Raw genomic sequence first — 22,894 nt, 5'->3', positions numbered from 1 at the left:
AAAAACCCTGGAATAGGAATGATGATTAACATTTTCTATGCATACAGTGTGCTTTGTGTTTTTTTTAATTTTATTGTTGGTAGATCATTTTGACTTGGTCATTTAAAAAGTTGCTCGCAAGCCCAAAAAGTGTGGGCACCCCCGAATTAGACGATTTTTGAAAGTAAAAAAAAGTTGGACTTCTCTTTTGAAAATGTGTCTTAGGCTCTTTTTAACTTTGAATGACTTGTGAGATGGATGTAAATGGACTTAAGACGTCCCTTTCGATTTTGCCCCTCCACATTCTTAGTCTTATCAGAGAAGAAAGCAAGGACTTTGAGCTGCATCTTTCTATTTTTAATGTTAATTTTCCTGAGGATACAAAAATCAGTGTATAATTTCCATTTTGATAGGACTAAGAATATGGTTTGTATATCTGCTAGCTAAAGGTCAGAGTAGGTTACACTCCGATTCTATAATCCTGATGCACTTTTTTTTTGCTTAGTGTACAAAATAGCACAAACAAGTTATAAAATAGTGCTGGTTAAACACATAACTTAATTGGCAAATTAACCACCAATTGACACCAACAATAATTGCTAAGTTAATTGGCACTTATTTGCTCTTATGCACATAATTGCACTTAAGCTCGGATTCTGTAAACAGTGCCTAAATTGGCTGGCACCAAGAAAAATGGCACCAGTTACATGTCAAACACACTTAGGTGCCATTTACAGAATCACACTTAGCGGTGCCTATGTAAAAACTTAGGTGCTGGGAATGTAGACAAAGGTTTTAAAGTATAAGTTATCGTTTCCCTCTCTTAAGGGAATTAAATCAACTGGGAAACTTTGTCAGTCCTATACTTTCAAGTTAGTAGAGATTTGGAACAGACTACCCGGTCCTATTAGACCCATAGGCCAACTACAAGTATTTCGGAAGACCTTAAAAACTTTGCTTTTTTCACAATATTTAAAAAGTTTACCTGCAGAATCCACTAACCGATAACAAAGCAAGTTCGATTTTATAATAGGTTCTAATTTAAACACTCTATTCTACACCATTTATGTACACTCTAGTCTCCTGAGTATTTGTAAACCGAGTCGAGCTCCGACAAGAGATGACCCGATATATAAATCAAGGACTAGATTAGATAAAAATTCCCACTTAGGCATGAGGAGCCACTGAGCGCCCTGCAATTTTATAGAATCACCCAATTAATTTTTTATTTTATTTTTTTTCAATTATTGAAGCTATTAAGGGGATTTTGCCAATTAAGTTAATCACCTAAAAGGCACCTAACTTAAGGCATCCTTTAGAGCAGGGATCTCAAAGTCCCTCCTTGAGGGCCGCAATCCAGTCGGGTTTTCAGGATTTCCCCAATGAATATGCACTGAAAGCAGTGCATGCACATAGATCTCATGCATATTCATTGGGGAAATCTTGAAAACCCGACTGGACTGCAGCCCTCAAGGAGGGACTTTGAGACCCCTGCTTTAGAGAATCTGGCCCTTAGTCCCTATTCTAGAATCTTATCAGAGAAAATCTAAAGCATGTTAACAGCAGAGGGGCATAAGCAGCTCACCTATTAAGAGAGTGTTATTGTAGGGAAAGTAACTCGGTTTGAAGGTTTTTTTGGTCTTATAGAGGGAGGTATAAGCCCTGGAAAGCTATGTGCAGGGTGCATCAGGGCTCCCTGCTTTCCCCAATTTTATTTAGTGTTTTTATTTTTTATCTTAAAGGTCTATTTGATTCCACTAAAATAGTCCTCTATGCATATGCCAACAATATAAAATTGCTTTCTCCACGAGTCGAGTCTCTTTCATCTGAAAGGAAACTCTGCAATGAGAGGGCATAGGATGAAGTTAAGAGGTGATAGGCTCCGGCGTAATCTGAGGAAATACCCTTTTACGGAGAGTGGTAGATGCGTAAAACCGTCTCCTGGAAGAAGTTGTGGAAACGGAGACTGTATCTGAATTCAAGAGGGTCTGGGATAGGCACATGGGATCTCTCAGAGATAAATAGATAATGGTTACTGTGGATGGGCAATTTGGCCTTTATCTGCCATCATGTTTCTATGATACTTTAGGCAACACGGCTGTGAAGGCACACCAAACCTTTGACTGACTCCAAATCCCAATGATATTAGGCTTTAGATGTTTTGTTCAGGACAAAAAAAAATGCATAAGTATAAAATTATAACTTTATCACATATTATAATGTAGAAGTTTATATTTTGAAGCTGGAATTGAAGTCAGTACATTTTTACTGACACCAATTTCACCCAAACGAAGTTTTCAGGATATCCACTTCGGGCACATTTGTGCAATGAAAGCAATACATCAAAAAAAGTCATACATATTACTACTACTAATTATTTCTATAGATCTACCAGACATACGCATAGAGTAATGGAGACAGTTCCTGCTCAAAAGTGGTTATCCAAGAGCCCCAGCTTGCTGGGGGGGGAGTCCCCCAGGATAGGTTACAAATGCCCCTCGCTGTCTCTCTTCACTTCTCTCCCCCTATGACGGAGCTCCACTCAGCTGGTAAGTCCCTCCTATCTGTGCCCTTTTCTTCCATTGCCAACTCCAGACTCCGTCCCTTCTCTCTTGCTGCACCATATGCTTGGCTCCAGCTCTGGCAGTGTTCAAGGCCCGTTTAAAAGTGCTTTCGACTCCTAACTCCTCTCACCTTGGGTTCTGCATCCCCTACCCTCTGTCATGTCTTGTCTACCCAAGTTAGATTATAAGCTCTTCCAAACAGGGACCGTTTATAAATGTCAAAATGTACAGCGCTATACAAGTGATTAGTAGTAGTAGTAGCAATAGTAGGTTTGCAAAGCTTTAGAAAACGTGTGTCAGGATCTATTGTTTTGCTTTAGCTACATGTATGCTGCTGCCCTAAGCCAGTGTTTCCCAAGTCAATCCTGCACTACCCCCTTGCCAGTCAAGTTTCCAGAATATCCACAATGAAAATGCATGAGATTTATTTGCATTCAATGAAGGCAGTATTTGCAAATCAGTCTCATGCCCTAGGCAACTGCATAGGCTGCTCAATGCAGAAGACAGTCCTGGGTTAGACTTGCACATTTGGGGAAAAAAAAGAACAGTAACAGAATATCACTTCACTGGAGAAATTACAACATTTTTTTACCAACTACTGCTGCATATTGTTACCAAACAAATGATTTAGAGAAGCTAAGCTAATTTCATTAAATAAAAATTTATTTTCCCCCACTGAACATTTTCAATTTCAGATTATTTTTTAAAAAGCAAATAGATGCACTAGAAAAGCCACATCAATCTGCCTTTAACTCCCACTCATTTCACTAATGAATGGCAAACATGAATGAAAAGTTCCAGCACACAGCAGGAAGATTTGAAGTCCACGCCGGCCAACCCGAGAAACCAAATTCCACAGGGTTCTTAAGGATCTTCTTCCATGTCGACATCCTGCTGTAATTTCTGCACCATTTTTTCCTCCAATTGTTTTGCCTTGCCTTAAAAGAAGAACAAGAAACACCAAATAGGATAATCAAAGCAATGTACAAAATCATAATCAATTCAATCTAAAATAGCAAAGATTAGTCCAGTCATCATAGGTCAACAGCTTTTAAAGTTGAATGCAATGACGATGCCCCTCATTCTATATAAAGTAAGTGCAGTCATGCATGCAATTGGATGTCCAATTATAGAACCGCACCTAGAATGTATTTGTGCAAAGTAAGATTAAATGACCCTCCACAGGATACCTAGGACTCCCTTCCAGTTGTCTCAATATGAACTGTACAGGGTCCCACAGACTTATGGAATCAGTGTTTCAAACTGGAAGACACTTAACCAGTGCCAAGTGGATAGAAAGAAGGTGGAGGTCCCTAAGGTAGTTACTGGGAACTCTGCTAAACATGTACAACTCCTATAGAAAAAGTCTGCAAAGTAATCACAAGAATACAATTCACTGAAATCACTTCAGCAAAATTTCAAGATGACTTTCATAAATCCACCGCATGAAAGTCAGCATGTAAATTGTTGGTGACTTGATCATTGTTGTCCATAGCAGTTTCTTTGTTTGGTTACCTGCTACTGATGTACCACTGTGTTGGCTTTTATACGTTTCATTTTCACTAATAAACAGATTTCAACATAAAGCTATTCCTCACCTGCATGAGGTGCCCGCACAAGGTGGATGTTCTGTTTTACTTCTCTGATGTCCTGTGCCTTCTGCAATTCCTTGCTCTTCTTCAGCCTAAGGCAGGAGCCAGAAGGATTAGTACTCAAAGAGGTGTTTTGTTTTTAAATACATACACTATACAGTATATTCTAGAAAACTGCATTTGAGAGCAAAGAAACAGTAGACCTGTTGATAATGTGCTTCCCACTCCACCACCACCACCATGCTTCAGGCAATCCAGAGCTGAAGAGCGACGCCATGTAAGGGAGCAAAGAGTGTGTGTAAGGTGCCGAGGAGATAGTGGGTGCGCTCGAGAAGCCAGGAGGAAAATGATTTGCAACCATCATGAAGGGCATAGAGAAGGGACAGATTCTTTAGACTAGCGGGGACAACAAAAACAAGAGGTCATTCAGAAAAACTGAGAGGAGACAGATTCAAATAGAATGCAAGGAAGTTCTTCTTCACTCAGAGGGTGGTGGACACCTGGAACGCACTTCCAAGTGAGGTAATAGGATAGAGTACAATACTAGGGTTCAAAAAGGGACTGGATGACTACCTGGAAGCGAAGGGGATTACAGAGTACAGATAGAGAGTTACTTACAGGACAATTAAGCGAATAGGGTATGAACATTTTAGGTTAGGAGCACTTACAGGTCATGGAACTGGGGGGCCGCTGCAGGAGCGGACTGCCGGGCACAATGGAGCCCTGGTCTGACCCGGCAGGGGCAATGCTTATGTTCTTATGCTAAATGTTAAAAAAACCTGCTGCATTTAAAAACTACTGTTCTACCAAGTCACACCATGTTACTGCTCTTGACTGCTTCCTGTCTCTTCCCCCTTTATTGAACATGTCCAAGGGCTGCTGGAAAGGAGAGAGCTGCAGATACATACTTCAGGGTCAATGCAAGAAATGGTGCCTAAATGTAGGTGACCTTTGTGTACTAAGCATGAATTATATCAGATAGGGACAATGCTTGAGTACCTGATTGTAAAACCACTTAGATAATCTTGATAGGTGGTATATAAAAACCTAATAAACTTGAAACAATTACAAGTAAAATTGCCATTATATATTACTTGCATAAATCCATGTAGCCATGGGAGAACATTATGTTCTAGGTTAGGGGTAGAGGGGGTGCATATGTTCACCATGACTACTAGTGTGGTATAAACGTTTTCAGTGCTGTAGGTATCAACTAACTGGGTGCAGTCCCTAGGTTTTAGTGGTCTTGAAGAAGACTTAAGATTTGTCCTTGGGTGGAAGATTTGTCTTTGGGGAGATCTCCTTTTTCTGAATGACCAGGGCCGCTCCATCCAACAAGGATGGATCTTGGTGATTGCTAAAAACATCTGAGCTGTCAGCTAAAAGGAGAGACACTGTATAGTTGGATTTTGTCCAAGAGATTGAAGTTTGTTCAAGAAAGCGTCCTTTCTATGCTGAAAGAGTAAAAGTTCAGTTGGTGTTTAAAACCTTTGATGTGGTCTGCCTTCTCTTGGAGGTGAGAAAGAACATAACATAAGAACATAAGCATCGCCTCTGCCGAGTCTGACCATAGGTCCATCGTGCCCAGCAGTCCGCTCCCGCAGCGGCCCCCCCAGGTCAATGACTTGTAAGTGATCCTTTACTAAGACATTTTATCCTGTATAGTACCCCTCTAATTATACCCTTCAATCCCCTTTTCCTCCAGGAACTCGTCCAATCCCTTTTTGAAACCCAAAATAGTACTCTGCTCTACCACCTCCTCTGAAGCGCATTCCAGGTATCCACCACCCTCTGAGTGAAGAAGAACTTCCTAGCATTTGTTCTGAATCTGTCTCCCTTCAATTTTTTGAGTGCCCTCTTGTTCTTGTTGCCCCTGCCAGTCTGAAGAATCTGACCCTCTCTACCTTCTCTATACCCTTCATGATATTGTAAGTTTCTATCATGTCCTCTCTAAGTCTCGACTTTTCCAGAGAAAAGAGCCCCAGCTTCTCCAGCCTTTCAGCATATGAAAGATTTTCCATGCTCTTTATCATTCTTGTTGCTCTTTTCTGGACCTTCTCGAGTATCGCCATACCCTTTTTAAGGTACGGCGACCAGTACTGAACGCAGTATTCCAGATGCGGGCACACCATCGCCCGATATAGCGGCAGGATAACCTCTTTGGGTTCTGGTAGTGATTCCCTTTTTGATAATGCCCAACATTCTGTTCGCCTTCTTTGAGGCCGCTGTGCATTGTGCCTCCGGCTTCACTGTTTTGCCCACCAAACCCCCCCCCCAAGTCCTTTTCTAGGTTGCTTACCCGCAATACCATCCCTTCCATCATGTAGTTGTACATCGGGTTTCCTTTCCCTATGTGCAAGACTTTGCATTTCTCTACATTGAAGCTCATTTGCCATTTATTTGCCCATTCACTCAGTTTGTTCAGGTCCCTTTGTAGTTCTTTACATTCCTCAACAGTTCTAACCCTACTGGAGAGTTTTGTGTCATCCGCGAATTTTATAACTTTGCACTTCGTCCCTACTTCCAGGTCATTTATGAATATATTGAACAGCAGTGTTCTCAGCACTGACCCCTGCGGGACCCCACTTGTGACCCCTTTCCAGTCCAAGTAGTGTCCCTTTACTCCTACCCTCTGTTTCCTATCTGCCAGCCAATTTCTGATCCATCTGTGCACGTCCCCTTCCACCCCATGGTTCCACAGTTTCCTTAGTAGGTGCTCGTGGGGTACCTTGTCGAAGGCTTTTTGGAAGTCCAGATATATGATGTCTATGGGGTCACCTTTGTCCAATTGTTTGTTTATCCCCTCAAAGAAGTGCAGTAGGTTCATTTGGCAAGATCTTCCTTTACAGAAACCATGCTGGCTTGTTCCCATCAGATTATTTCTTTCTATATGCTCATTGATGCTGTCCTTGATTAATGATTCGGCCATCTTCCCCGGAACTGAGGTTAAGCTCACCGGTCTGTAGTTCCCCGGGTCGCCTCTGGATCCCTTTTTGAAGATAGGTGTAACATTTGCTATCCTCCAGGATTACCCTGTTTTCAAGGATAGGTTGCAAATCTGCTGTAGTAACTCCACTATTTCGTCTCTGAGGCTGTATGGAGTGTGCTTGCTGCAGACAGCCAGCACAAAGTCGGTCCCAGCTCACAACTAAAGTACTTTGTGTGACCCCTGCCCAGCTGCCAGATAAGCAAGGAGCATTCACATGCATAACTTTGGGCACAAGCACTTACGCTAACTCTATGACAGGTATAAATGCTCAGTCCAAGATGTGGAAGTTATATGCGTTAAATGTACAGTATTCCAAAAGCTTAGCACACAAGTGCTGCCCATGCCTCCCATGATCATGCTCCTCTCACAGTTAGTTACATGCTGTAGAATTTGAGTGTTAACTTTATAGACTAGTGCCTAAGTAACTGAAATCTAGAGCCAATTAATAGCTGTTAATAGCTTTAGGAGGCACAAATTAGCATGGTCCTGCCCTGTTCCACCCCCACCCCTTTCTGTCTCATCCCTTTTTTCCCTCAACCCTAAGGCCGCTTCTGGAGGGCCTCCAGCATGCTCTGATGCATGCGACATCATCCACATGCTTGCTTAAGGACCTCCAGTTGCAGCTGAGCTCGGGGATTTCCAAAACCCGTACAAACCGCAGGTTTTAGAAGGTCCATCTAAAGAGAGGACATGTCTGCGTTTTCCCAGACATCTAGTAACCCTAAATTAGCATCAACTTACACATGTAACTGCTACTATTCTATAACCTACACATGCAAATGCCTGCAAAATTACAGAATGTGGGGGTTCAGCAAGATCCATTTTCAAGGTCTAGAAATTATTTCCTTCTAACAATAAACTTGGCTCTTTGCTGTCTCTATGTAGCTATAGTAGATAACCAGAATGTTCTCCCCCAGCATGCATTTAATTTGGCAACATGAATGGTCCAGTATGTGTTTCATTGTGTTTTACAACCTACTTTTCTACTTCCTGGGGTAATTCTGGCATAAATATAAAAAACCAAAACAAAACATACTTTACTTCACATTGACTTACTACTTCAACAGAGAATATCCTTGATTCATATTCACACCCATGTTGACAAATCATAGCTGAATGTACCCTTCCACAGATTTATATATACCTAAGAGGGACAAAATGCATTTCACATCCTCACCTGTTCAAGATGAATTTAGCTTGGCGTTTCTGTTTGATCTCTTCAACCCTTTTCATTGTTTCAACTGAAAAAGCGAACGTTAAAGATGTTACAACTATGAAATTTTTTTTTGTCCAATGTGCTGCAAGATGTATTTTGGGGGAAAGCTTCACTTTAATTAAACTCAACATAAGAGCAGCTTGTGTGGTGGAAATCGTTTACCTGTCTTGTTCCAGAGTTCTCTCTGGTACTTCACTGGTTCATTTCTTCGCTTCTCAAACTCAAAGGAATTGTCCTGGAGAAAACAAGAAAAAAAGCTGCTTAAACTTGTTAACATGGCACTGGAAACAGGGCCTCAGAAGACGAGGCACAATCTTGCATCAGATCACAACTTGCAATTATTTAGTCATAAAATATATATCATATATTGTTAAAATTGCACCAAACATTTCAGTGGAAATCTCAACAAGTTCATTGTTCTGAACAACTGCCTACTTCTTTCTGAATCTATCTGCATACATCTCCTGGGAGGAAGCTATTAAGACAGACATGTGAAAGGTCACTGCTTGCCCTGGATTGGTAGTATAAAATCTTACTACTATTTGGGTTTCTGCCAGGTACTCGTGACCTGAATTGGCCACTGTTGGAAACAGGATACTGGGATAGATAATAATGACAATTCAAATGTAATCCTTAGCAACTCAAAGAAATGTACAAACTACTCCCTAAATACTTCTAATGTGATGACAAACCACTTGCAATCCGCCTTGAACTGCAAGGTAATGGCGGAATAGAAATCCCTGTTAATTAATGTTAATTAAATTAAGGGCTCCTTTTACGAAGGTGCACTAGCGTTTTTAACGCACGCACTGGATTAGCGCACGCTAGCTGAAAAACTACCGCCTGCTCAAGAGGAGGCGGTAGTGGCTAGCGCATGTGGCGTTATACCGCGTAAAAGGAGCCCCTAAATGCTTTCACTACATTCTCCAGCAACAAATTCTAGTTTAATTACAAGTTGAGTGAATAAATATTTTTTTCTGGCTTGTTGTAAATCTACTACTTAGTACCTTCTTTGCATGCCCCTAGTCCTAATATTTTTGGAAACAGTAAACAAGCGATTCACATTAGGGTGGTCCATAAGACTATGGTAAAAATTCAGCCTTAATCAGAACATGCCTCCACAAGTCTGAATATGTTCTACTTTATGTAGATAAGAAATGGTTAAAATTTGAAGTAATTTGGGACAAATTTAGAGGTTACTCATGGTCCTACAATATCTTCATAAAGCAGCTGGCTAGGCCATTTGTAATGTGGTTAGAAACTGTTACTTGCTTAATTTTGGTTGGATAATAAATAGCTATTCTTTGAAAACTGCTGCAAAGAAGAAAATTAGTTTAGTGATAAATAGGCAATTAAAAACAGAGTTGTCACATTTTAGGATAAAAGCTAAAAAGTAAGAATGTCAAAGACTAGAAGCAGTGCTGAAGTATGGCTGCAAGGGAAGGGCACTGATGAACTGTCCAGTTCACATTTTCCAACTAATGGGGATGTTCTTCGATTGATGAAGTCCTTACTGACAAAAAGGATGCTTTGAAAGAGGCAGCTCATCTAGCCATGTTCAAGGTCTTGGAAATTTGGCAATGTACAAGAATACCACATCAATGAATAGACTCAGGGACTGGCAGATAGCTGAAGCTTCATGATGAATACGAGACGCTAAAAGAGCCGGCACAGATGTAACAAATGTGACCTGGTGAATCAAGAAGCCTCCAAAGAACATCTCATCCATCTTTTTGATGTTGTGACGCATTAGTCACAATGAAAATCAAAGACGACAGACAATTTCCAAGATGTTTCGTGATGCAGCACGTCTGGCATTAACACTGTGCTTGCCAAGGAGGATAGAAAGAGAGCATGAGAAGAAAAGATTAAGTTTGAGCCAAATTAGAAGCAGAAAATGTAATCATCAGTAGTTCTACACAGCCAACTGCTACTTCTCTCCCTCTGACTAGTAGATTATCTGATTCCAAGAATATTGCTGAAGTTGACTCTGACAGCTGTTCAAATTCAGATGCTGATTTTGAAGTCAGCAGAACCTGTATATGTAAACTGCTTTGAAAGGGTAACCACAAAAGATGGTATACAAGTCCTATTCCCTTTCCTTTGTTCCAATTCTTGGTCAAAACAGCCAAAGGTGAACATCCTGAAGTTTCCGGAATGTTAGATTGTGTTAATTTGCCAGAAAGGGGTACCACATTTGTCACTGGTGTTGCCAAAGCACTTGGCCATAATGGAAATGAAATGGCATTGTCAAGAGGCTCATTCCGAAGTTCATGGTGCAAGAATTGTGAGAAGGCAGCCATTCTGAAGGATGAATTCCTTGGCAAAACAAAACTCCATTGGGATGGAAAACTCCTGGATATTACTGAAGTAAAGAAAAGGTCAACAGAATTGCAGTACTTGTCATTCACAATGGAGAAGAGATGTTACTTGGGAGTTCCAAAAAAATTGGCAGTAGAACTAGCAAACAGCAAGCTGAAGCTTGTCTCACAGTACTGGATGAGTTTTGGAGAAAAGTCCAGGGACTAGTGTTTGATATCACTGTGAGTAATACAGGCCTGAAGAACAGTGCACGCACCTTCACGAATCATCAATAGGACAAGAGTTAGCAGAAGTGCATGGCCACATCATATGATGGAACTGGTGCTTGGAAGCGTCTTCATCCAATTGTTTGGATTTAGTGGAGGACCAGATGTGTTCAAAATGTTTCAGCAAAATTAGCCATACATAGACCAGGATTCATACGAGGTTGCTGCAGATGATACTTTTGATGCAGACACTAGAGAATGACAAGGGGACAAAATTCGTCCCCGTCTCATTCCTGCAAACTCTTTAAGGCACTTAACCGTACAAGCCTCAAACACTTAAGATTGTAAAGCGTCTGAGGCTAGTGCAAGAACACAGTTCGCAAGGATGGAAAGGGGATATTGATATCCCACGGAGACAAATGTGATCTGGGCTCCGGAAGGCTCCTCAGCCCTAGAGACCAAAGGGGAAGCTAAGCCCGATGTTCCTACCTCCCTTTCACGTGCTGCATGGCACAAGATGAAAGGATATTCTTCTGGCATCCATGCCACACAAAACTGGCATGAAATAGGAGTAAAAGAACCCGAGGACTCCATCCCTGCCAGTTTTGAAGCAAAGCAAAGTGATTTGAAGGATCTGGAGAATGTGTGTGTGTGTGTGTGTGTGTGGAGGGGGGGGGGGGGAAATCCTGACAACTAAGATGGCCACCAAGACAACGTTCTGGCGCCAAAAATGGCTCAAAAATATGTTACTGCAATTCTGTTGACCATTTCTTTACTTCCAATAATATCCAGGTGTTTCCCATCCCAATGCAGCAGTAAAGGAGTTTGTTATTTTGCCAAGGCATTCACCCTTCAGAATGGCTGCCTTCTCACAGTTCTTGCACCATGGAACGTCGGAATGAAATTAAAAGTAAAAAACTCAGAAGACTGGATGTAAGAGGTGGGAACCCTAGAGAAGTGTTTCTCAACTCGGTCCTGGAATACCCCCTTGCCAGTCAGGTTTTCAGGATATCCACAATGAATATGCATGAAAGAAATTTGCATATAATGGAGGCAATGTATGCAAATCAAGTTTATGCATATTCATTGTGGATATCCTGAAACCCTGACTGGCAATGTTGACTAAGTTGAGAAACACTGCCCTAGAGGATGTAGCAAAAACCCTCAAAAATTGATTTTTCAGACCCCCCTGATTTTGCCCATAGGCTGTAATAACCTTATTCACTGTGACATGTGCTCTAAAGGTACTGCAGCCTGCCTCTGCTCTAAGAAGTAGCTGGATCTGGGAGAAGAATCCCTGCCTCAATCAGCTAGTCCTCCAAACACTGAGATCTTTGGATTGCCAACGGACCAAAGTCAGACTGATCCTCAACCCCCAGAGAACTGAACATGAAGGAAGTGAGGCAAAATTCCTAAAAAAGCCCCCTGCAGATCCCTAACAGCCTCAAGCCCCTGCGATTCAGTAGGCGAACTAAGCTACTAGGGATACAGACCCTGAGTGCCACAAAGCTTTCTACAGGCTGGCCAAATAGGTTCCCAAGGGATTAACCTGCTGGCTGCAGACCTAAGTCTTCTTCTCCAAAAAGGCAAAGCCTTCCTTCGCAATGGGGCATCCTAGTGCACCAACAGCCACAAAAACTGTGAAAAATACCAAAAATAATAAATATACAGAGCAGATCAGAAAGAAACTGAAGGGGGCAGTAGAGCTCTCTGGCGAAGGAGATGAAGTTGAAAACCTGGAATGGATTCCTTCTGTATGTTTTATGAGCATGGGAAGAATACCCTATTGTTTAGAATAACACACTTATTGCACTAGAAAATGTCATTAGTTACCAGTCTTCACTGAACATTGAACAATGCATATTAAATCATTAGGCCAACAAATCTATTTTCTGCTGTAAGTAACATGGTATGTACTTAACTTCTTTCCATGTGCATTTGCTCACAAATCAGGTTTAGACAGAAAATTAAATCGTGTACTTGCATTTTATGGATTAAATAAAAAATCGCTGAGCAACCTCTAAATGTTCACCAAAAGACTTATAATTTGGCACAATTGACACACAGAACAAAATAGACTTTTGGCGGTCATGTTCCATGAACTTGATTTTTTGACCACCCTAATCCAGACTCTTGTTTTAAGTGTATTTAAACAGAGGTACCAAAAAGAAAATGGTTTCCTATTAGCAGAAAGACAAAGCTCTACATCTTCAGCCTCCAAATTATTCTTATTTCTTACCATTTCTTTCTCTTTCCAAAAGTGAAGAAAATACAAATAATCTATAAAATAGGCAAATCAGCAAGAATCGCTTCAAATTGTAAAACTTGGAACAGGATAATTAAGTATTATATCTGGTTCTCATAATGAATGGGTCTGAGTATACCAGCAAAGGCACTGAAAGAACTGAAGCAGCAGATAAAAAGAGATGATGTCTATGAAACCCTGGCCGTGTCGGCTTTGTCCTAGGCGGCATAGGAAATCTTCCGTCTCAACTATACTGATACAGCAACCCCACTATTGACTTCATAACTAAGACTTTTATGAGTGGAGGACAGCTGATACAAAGTTATAAGGTAAACCTAACTGTTACAAACACTATATTATTACAAAATACTGGCTCAATTACTGGTAATTTGGGGTTGTGCTGGCCCTCGACTATAAGAAGAAAGATTGAATGAGTTACCACCACAATAACAAAGCTTTCAATGAGGAGTGTGTGACGCAGTGGTTGGATCTACACCTCAGCACCCTGGGGTTGTGGGTTCAAACCCTGCGCTGCTCCTTGTGACCCTGGGCAAGTCACTCAGTCCTCGGTAGCCCCAGGTATGTTAGATACGATTGTAGGCCCACCGGGACAGATAGGGAAAATGCTTGAGTACCTGATTGTAAAAACCGCTTAGATAACCTTGATAGGTGGTATATAAAATCCTAATAAACTTGAATGAATAGCTACAAGAAAAGAGGAGAGAGAATTTACAGTAAAATAAAAAATAGAAAGAAGAATAGAAGAATATTAACATAAAGAGGTTTTTTTGCCAATGACTGCAAAAAGAGAAAAACAAGCAGGTTTAGTATGGATCAACTGTGCAAATGGCTCTAAAACTCTGAGGCCTTTCCCCCCCTAAAACAAATTAAGAAATAATAAATTAATACTACCAGCCTAAGGTACTGCACTGCCTAAGAGTGGGAGATTAGTATATATAGTTATTGTCAAAATGAATGCCCAGGGCTTAGTCAGTAAGACTCCAATGAAGTTGACAATGGAGGCACTGAGCTTCTTCTAAAAGCTAAATAAAACTAAATTTAGACTTTTTAAAAATCTCCACTAATGAAGTTTCAACAACAACTGAAATGCTGGTGGCATAAGTGTCCAACTTTCTTTAAAGTGGATGGGAACTATATATACCGCTTTTCTGTGGTTACAATCAAAGCGGTTTACATATTATATACAGGTACTTATTTGTACCTGGCCCAAAGTCACAAGGAGCTGCAGTGGATATCAAACCCAGTTCCCCAGGTCACTGCACTAACAACTAGGCAATAATCACCATCCCCACAATTACAAACTTAAACTGCAAAATAGAAATAAGTTCTTAAAGATGCAAACCAAGATTTGGGGGCAGAATTCCCTCAGCAATATGGTAAGAGCACACCACAACTCACTCTGTTCCCAACATTCACACACACCTATTCTACATGGCTCTGAGTACAAATCACATAGTTCCTGAAATCCCAAGCTGTTCTCAATGCCTCAAGAAAATAGTGCAGAAGGTCAAGGATGGCATTGTTCACACTCTGAAGGCCATGTGGTGTGAGAATAAAACAGCTTCAGTTACAGTGTCTTTTCTTCCTCCTGCTGGCATGTAGAACTGGTTCTTTACATCACTGTGCTCCTGCCAGCCATTACTTAAAAATTCTCAATAGGGAAAAAAGGTAAGTTCTGCACCAGGGAGCGCTCAATAAATACTTCATTTTGCAATTGCACAGAATTATCCTGAAGTATACATTTTTCCTGTGTATGCAACATTCTTATGTTTTATTTGGAAAACTGGGTCGACACTGGTAAGCTTTAGGAACTGCTAGTTCTCTACCATCTTCAGATGTCATGAAATGTTTAAGCAAGCGTTTCAACTCCAGTCTACCAGGATCACAAATTGATCAGGCAATTTCAGGATAGCCCCGATTAATTTGTATGCCTACAGCGAGGGTGTGGGCCTGCAGATCTATAAGAGAGAACCTGCAAACATGAGTAGTTTGTGGCCCTCAAGAATGTCAGTTTGCGATCCCTTGTTTAAAAGCATAGAACTGCAACCCTTGAAATCCAATGTTTGCTATTGCCAACCAGAAATTGGAGTTTCAGTTTTCAATATAGCCTACTACTTAACAATAACAATCTCGATTTTATTGTTTCAAGACCATCTTTTCAATTTCAGCTCATTTCATCTTCTAAGCACCAGACAACAGGAAAGATAAGATGACTCACTCAAGGTCAAAAAGCATACTAATGGGGAAGGGAATATGTAAAGTAGAGGATAAATCTAGTGGTTAAACCATCAGGTTGAGAAGTGGCAAACCTAGGATTCAAAACCAACATTCCTTGTGATTCCTAGGAAATTCTACTTTACGGAGAGGGTGGTGGATGCCTGGAATGCACTCCCGAGAGAGGTGGTGGAGAGTAAAACTGTGACTGAGTTCAAAGAAGCGTGGGATGAACACAGAAGATTTAGAATCAGAAAATAATATTAAAGATTGAACTAGGCCAGTTACTGGGCAGACTTGTACGGTATGTGTCTGTGTATGGCCGTTTGGAGGAGGATGGGCAGGGGAGGGCTTCAATGGCTGGGAGGGTGTAGATGGGCTGGAGTAAGTCTTAACAGAGATTTCGGCAGTTGGAAGCACAGTACCGGGTAAAGCTTTGGATTCTCGCCCAGAAATAGCTAAGAAGAAAAAAAAAAAAAAAAATTTAAATTGAATCAGGTTGGGCAGACTGGATGGACCATTCGGGTCTTTATCTGCCGTCATCTACTATGTTACTATGTATGTTACTATGATGCCCTTTAACTATAAGCTCTTTAGGGATAGTGAAATATCTGCTATACCTCAATGTAATTTGCCTGGAGTTACCACTGAAAAGGCATGCCTTAAATATAAATAGGATAAGAGCCCCAATTTCCCTAGTTCACCATCACTGTTCCAACCACAAGGCCAGTTTCGTCTTATTCCCCGAAAGGAAGAAAAAGGAGTTGCTGTGAGGGTATCATCATCACTAACAGGATGGTGAAAGCAGATACTACTTAAAATGTCACCAGTTACCTAACCAGTAATGTTCTGTTTCCTTACCACAGTCAGTTCTTTGCCAGATGACTTCCGGAATGCCTTGGTCCATCTGATCTTTCTGGGATTGCGCTTCTTTTTGAAGTTTTTGTGGCATTTTGAACGGCAGAATCTGAAAACCTAACAACAACAACATAACCAGTACATATCATATAACCCCTTCCTACCGACTCCTGCACTGGCTGCCAATGGAGGCACGTACGAAGTTCAAACTGGGATGTCTCTGCTTCAAGGTATTATCCGGTCTAGCCCCTAAATATATAACAGACCTCTTCTCATTCCCAACCAACAGACATGAGAGAAGAGCACACCAGAAATTCGTTTCCCCACCAGCCAGAGGATGCAAATATAAGAGACACCATCAACAACTTCTATCATACCAAGCAGCCTTACGGGGCAAAGACTTGGAAAAACTAATTACACACACAAACAATTATGGTGAATTTAGGAAACACCTAAAAACATGCCTGTTCTCGAAATACCTAGGTGACGAATCAGGACAATAGCCCCCATCGCAATCCCTCCCCAAATTAGATCTTGTAAACTGTTAACCTCTAATCTCTAACTATGAATGTTCCTTTCAATTTATGGAATTTTTCTAATTCATTGTAAACCGCATGGAACTTCACGGTCCTGCAGTATATAAACTGTTGTTATTATTTTTATTGTTGCTACTATCAGATATTCACTGCTACACTCTGTAATTCGATGTCTGTGCAGTTTCTCTTCATTGTAAACCGCCTAGAAGTCGCAAGATTGTTGGCGGTATATAAGAATAAAGTTATTATTATTATTATATGTATCCATGCCCGCGTTTTCTCTCTGCAGCCAATCCATACCAGCTCATACAATAACGTTTTTTTAACCATCTTCCCCTCCACCGCATCACTGGGGTTTACCACTGCACACCCACTGGGGTGTGATCAAAGCCTCTTACCCTTACGGCAGACAACAGAAAAGGCGAGAGGAGAGACACGCAGCAGCTCACCTTACAATCATTGCGCACGAAGAGCATCCCGTGCCCGGGGTAAATAGGCCCCGAACAGAAGTAACACTTTTCCACGCGCATCTCCGCGGACACGCAGGACCCACTGCAGCAGCCGACTGCCGGAAAAGGAAGCGGTGCGTCATTACGTCCCGGGAAAACGATGGCGGTCGCTGCGCAGCGGGTGCCTGCTTCTATGTCGCCCTCTGCTGGCCGGAGGTAAAGCGTTTCTTCTACTAATCGTTTCTACAGCGCTACTAGACGTACGCAGCGCTGTACATGACAACATAGCAGGCAGTCCAGCTCAAAAGAGCTTAAACTCTTTCTGCCTTGTTCTGAACTTGGCAGAGCAGGGGGCGTTGATTCCCTTTCAGATCGTTAAACAATGTAGATATGTATCGATTGATGCACCCACCTCGATGTTACATTAGGTCGCAATAGTAAAGCAAAATAAATTGAAAGGCGCATTTATTCTCATCGCGTACGCGGCAAATTTCACTTTCATTAAGGTAGAAGACAAAATCCCCCCATTGCCCTACTGTTATTGTCTCCCTTTGTCGCCTCCAAATCGCCATCATCGTGGCTTCTATTCTCTCTCTTCCCCTCCCGCAGCAGCAAAAGTATCATCTTCTGGGCCTTACCAAAAAGTGCATGAGCCTGGTCTACTGGCAGAACATTCGTTCATCTCTTTATTAACTATGAGAACTACTGTAAACGTATTTAGCATATTTTTTACACATATAACACAAAGAAACTGTATGTCTATGTAAAATAAACATGTAAGCCCTTAGTTAAAGCTCCATTGGTTGCCATTTGAGGCTAGAGATTTGTTTAAATTTGGCTGTATCTGTTTTAAAGTTTTATTTGGATTGATTCCAACCTACCTCTCTTCCCATTTTGAATTTTTTTTTTAATTCAAATAAGAATACACCAAAAACTTACTGGTTTATGTTTCCATCAGTAAAGGCATGTCATAAGAGATTCTTAGGAAAAACCTTTGCAATGAATTCATGTTGGAGTATGCTTATTCCCCAAGCTCAATCTTATTATTTATTTAGAAAAATTCTTAAAACATCTGTTGGATAAATATGTGACTTAATTGCCATTTTGTATTTTCTGAGAAATTTTGATAGGCTTATGTAAGTAATTCACTGTTTGTGCAGTTCCTTTTTGCTGTAAACCGCCTTGAACTAATGGTTTGGCAGTATATAAGAATAAAAGTTATCATTTTAAATAAAATCTGGGCATATAACACACACTATACCTGCTTATTTTTCTAAGACACACTACCGTGTTTCCCCCAAACCTGCCTCGCCTTCACTCCTGTTCTTCCTCTTTCCTTTCTCTCCCCCACATGTGCAGCATCTTTCCTCTCCTCCCTCATGCAGCAGGACCCTGGCCCAGCTTCCCTTCCCTCCTATCCCGTGTGCAGCAGAACCCTTGAGCAAGCACCTGTAGCAATGCAGCAGAGTGAATTCACGGGCAGACAAGGCCGAAGCAGCCTGTTTAGAGTACTGCCAGCCCGACGCTGCTTAGGGAGGTACCGTATGTAGGGCTTGCTCGCGGTCAGCAGTGTTCGGATGGGAGAGACGGAAGGATGGGAATTCGGCTGCGGGGCGGGGGTGGGTGCTTGGGGGCAGTGCTCGCTCAAGGGTCCTGCTGCACAAGGGATGGGAGGGAGGAAAGGGAAACTGCCGGCAAATCCTGGGACTAGGGCTTATTTTGGGGGTAGGGCTTATATTAAGACCTATCCCAAAAATCCTGCTAGGGCTTATTTTCAGGGAAACACAGTAATTGCACAACAGTTGTTTTTAAGGGCTTTGCTTAGGTTCTTACCATTATTAGTACATAAAACCTGCAAAAAAAACCACCCCATTTTGCAGTTAGTGCATCTTAGTAAAAATACAGCAGTATAGCCTAGGGGGTGCACACAATTTGTAAAAACATGTATACCATAATAAACCCTTGTTGGCATCACCAAGTCTGGCTCCAGACCTAGGTCAAGCTCTATTGGTGCCTTAAACTTCTGGCAACTGGTGGCTACCTAGAATAAAAAAGTATTAATAGGTGGGTCTACTCCCTCTTCCCCCTCCCAGAAAAAAATCCCAAAAGACCACCATGAACAAGGCTGTCCAAAGATTTAACTGTTTTATTGAACTATAGGTTTTGCTATACAGGTGTATAAAGACAGAAAGATTAGCAATGTTTAAAAGCAGCGTTTTGAGATTACAGTCTTTTTTGCATTTCAGAAGTTAACCATATACCACACAGTTTAAAACTAACACAGTTAACCAGTCCAATTACTTTTTTTTTTCTTATACTCAGTACTCTTTCAGTCAGTTAGATCAGCAGCCTTTTGATCTATTAGGCCTTTTACCTAAGCAGCTACTCCTGATTTGTCTGTCATTCTAAGCTGAGTATGTTGGCGTGGCAGTGTAGTATCTGCCCCACCGCTTATTCCTACTTTGTGTCCTCCCCTAGTCCTCCACCTTCAAGTCCCCAACTTTCACCTTCCTGCTGAAGCACTCTAGGCTAAATGTCCCACTGAGTCTAACCAGTGGCATAGCCAGACCCAGTATCTTTCCCTGCAGTCCAGGTTCCTTCCATCCATCACCCCCCCCCCCCCCCCACCTAAGATCCATCTCTGTACCTCATCCTTCAGGCAGCTGGCAGCTTTCCCTCTGCTATTGCTTCCTGTCCACTCATAGGTGGGAAGCAGTAGCAGAGGGAAAGCTTCTGGGCTGCCAGCTGCACAAAGAATGAAAGAGTGGCTGCCTTACTGGATTCCATTGGGGGGGGGAAACAGGGGGTGGGGGTGGGTCACTGGGAGATCACGGGGGGGGGGAGGGGTTGAAAACCTGGACTGCATGGAGAGGGGAAAAAAGAAAGATGACAGACCTCTAGGGAAGGGGAGGACAGAAATGCCAAGTAGTGAGGAGGAGGTAGTGGTAGTGAGGAGGAGGAGGAGATACCAGACCACACAAAGGGAGAAAGGGAAGGAGAGAGATGTCAGACTACTGGAAGGGGAAGGAAGGAGAGATGTCTGACCAGGAAGTGAAGGAGGGGAGAGAAAAAGATTCTAGACTAGAGTAGGGAGGAAAAAGGAAAGGAAGGTGAGAAGAGGAGATACCAGACCACACGAAGGGAGAAAGGGAAGGAGAGAGATGTCGGACTACTGGAGGGGGAGGGAAGGAGAGAGAGATAGGAGAAGGGAAGGGAAGGAGATTCTAGACTAGGGTAGAAAGGATGGGAAGGTGAGGAGATACCAGACCACAAGAAGGTGCACATGGCTAGATGGGAAGGAAGACATGGAACAGTAGATAGAATTGAGGAAGAATAGCCATGCAATTGATTATGAGTAACTGGAGAAACCATGACAGATTAAGTTACACTTTTTGGTGGGTAAATGTGTGTACTACGTACAGATATGAAAGAATTAATGCGAAGTGCAGGAGATTTAGTAGTGTATTTAACAAAGTTTGGAGCCCATTGACTAAATTTGTGGAGTTATAATAATGTCTATCTATTTTATCTTTCCTTTTGTTCATTTACCTTTACACATCCATGGGGGAGGGGGGTTGGAGGGAGGGAAATAATTATTGATGACATTTAGGTAACTTTATTCTTCAATTATATTATAGATTATGTTATATAGGAATCTATAATGTAGGAAATTTGAAAATCTTGAATGATACATAAGTTACCTGTATAGATAATACTGCAATGTATGTAATATCTACTGTTCTTTTATTTGTTTGGCACTGTTTTTCGATTAAAAATCAATAAAAATTAAAAAAAAAGAATTGAAGAAGAAAATTGAAGAAAGTTGAATATTAAAAATTTAATGCCAAAGAAGGATGTAGCACTTAAACCAGTTGAGAAGGTTTTGAGATTTCACAAAGTTGTGCAAATCATTCCATTTATATGCTGAAGAAATTTTTGCAAGGCTTTGCAGTAAATTCCTTTCACAGCCTTACAAACAATTCTCAAGTGGTGTTTACAGAGGTGTCAGAAGCGGCACCCCAAGAAGGATGTAGGACAGAAAATGAAGGAGAGAGAAACAGCAAACTGATAAGGCCCTGGAAACAGAGTTAAAGGCAGACAGAAGGAAGCGCAATCAGAAACTGGGAAAAGCGATGTAGCAAAATTAAATCGCCAGACAATAAAAGGTAGGAAAAATGATTTTATTTTCAATTTAATGATTGAAATATATTGGTTTTGAGAATGTACATCTTCTGTCTAGATTTTGCACTGTTCAGAAAGAAATGCATTTGTTTCTGTTTCTCTGGTGTTGTACTGCATGCACACATGGTCTGGCATTAGGGTTCTGTTTGTATATATTAGCACTTTTAGTTTGTGGTCCTATATTTGCATAGGGTGTTCTGCATGTATGATCAGGCCAGGTGTTCTGGTAGGAATCAATGTCAAGAAGTGTTTTTAGTGTCATGGCCTAAAGTAGGAATATATTTATTGGCTCTCCTTCACCCCTTTTGGACTCCAAACGGCCCTCGCTTTATGGAAGCGGGGAAGAGAGAAGGGGCAGAGGAAGGATGGCATTTTGCACAGTACAGGAGGGACAGGCCTTGCTTTCTCTGCTATCAAAGAACATTCTGTGCAGTGTGACATTTATGTACAGTTTTTAAAAAATAATCAGGACTTAATTACTCACCTGAAGACTAGGACTTTATGGAGTGTCCTCTTGCAGAGACAGCAATTACTTCTAATGCTGGAGAAGATTATCGCTTGTACTTAACCTCTGTTCACCTTCAACACTGGGTCTCACAGACTTCGGCATTGTGCTAGACAGTGTGCAGCCAGGGGTACAATAGGACATATTTGGTGGTCTTGCCCAAAGGTTGACAATTTTTGGAGGACTATCTGCTTTCAAGTAAAATGGATTATAGGACTGACTATTCCTTGGGACCCATGGTTCTTATCTTTTAAACAGGGATATCCTTGGTCTATGTTGGCTGGCATCAGACGCTTTTGGTTTGACATTTTTACATGTAGCCAAATTAACACTGGCTTCAGCATGGAAAAGTTTGAATGCTCCTTTGTTAACGAAATGGAGATCCAGATTGCACTTTGTTCATAAAATGGAAAAGCTAACAGCTAACAGCTACTAGGCATAATATTTTTCTAAATGGATGAAGATTTGGGGGTTTGTTTGCAATTGGAATTTTGTGGGCGATAAGATTTATAATCACTTATTGGATGTTTTTGTATAGCTTTTTAGTTTGGTGATACAATTCCCCCAACCCCCACTTTTTGGGGGGTTGTTGTTTTTGTTTCCTTATTAATATAAAAAACTATATATAGTAGGAGGGTTGTTATGTGATGATGGACTTGATTTACTGTTTAAGAGTTCTATTCCATGATGATTAGCATTTTAATGCTGTGTTTTGTACACTGCTCTTGTTTTGGTTTGTTCAAATCAGAAGAAAATCCAGTCTGGACATTTTGAGAGTGAACATGTGAGTATAGCAAGCGGCCTCCCAGCCTTAGCTGGTCCCATCTCATAAATCTTGTCTCTCAGGCTAGAGAGTTGCGCGGGGACAGAAATCCCACCCATCCCCGCCAAACTCCCACCCATCCCCATGAGAACTCCCACCTGTCCCCGCGAGGAATCCCTCCGTCCCCGCCCATCCCCACGAGGAATCCCCTACATCCCCGGCCATCCCTATAAACCCATTTAAAAATAAGCAA

At 41.5% G+C, this 22,894-nt stretch overlaps 1 protein-coding gene across 1 annotated transcript; it reads right to left on the bottom strand.

Moving 5' to 3' along the window:
* Positions 1 to 2,951: 2,951 nt before the first annotated feature.
* Positions 2,952 to 17,342, bottom strand: RSL24D1 (ribosomal L24 domain containing 1). Its single transcript, XM_033920457.1, has 6 exons — positions 17,192 to 17,342; positions 16,210 to 16,323; positions 8,503 to 8,575; positions 8,302 to 8,365; positions 4,142 to 4,227; positions 2,952 to 3,481 (listed from the first exon to the last, which is right to left on the bottom strand). The coding sequence occupies exons 1-6, from the start codon at positions 17,270 to 17,272 to the stop codon at positions 3,408 to 3,410; spliced, it is 492 nt and encodes a 163-aa protein (XP_033776348.1). The 5' UTR covers positions 17,273 to 17,342; the 3' UTR covers positions 2,952 to 3,407.
* Between the last annotated feature and the right edge of the window lie 5,552 nt (positions 17,343 to 22,894).

The sequence above is a fragment of the Geotrypetes seraphini genome, chromosome 14, assembly GCF_902459505.1.
Source record: "Geotrypetes seraphini chromosome 14, aGeoSer1.1, whole genome shotgun sequence".
In the NCBI taxonomy this organism is placed as follows: domain Eukaryota; kingdom Metazoa; phylum Chordata; class Amphibia; order Gymnophiona; family Dermophiidae; genus Geotrypetes; species Geotrypetes seraphini.
Note: the sequence above shows the minus strand (reverse complement) of the source record. Positions and strands in the feature narration are given on the sequence as shown.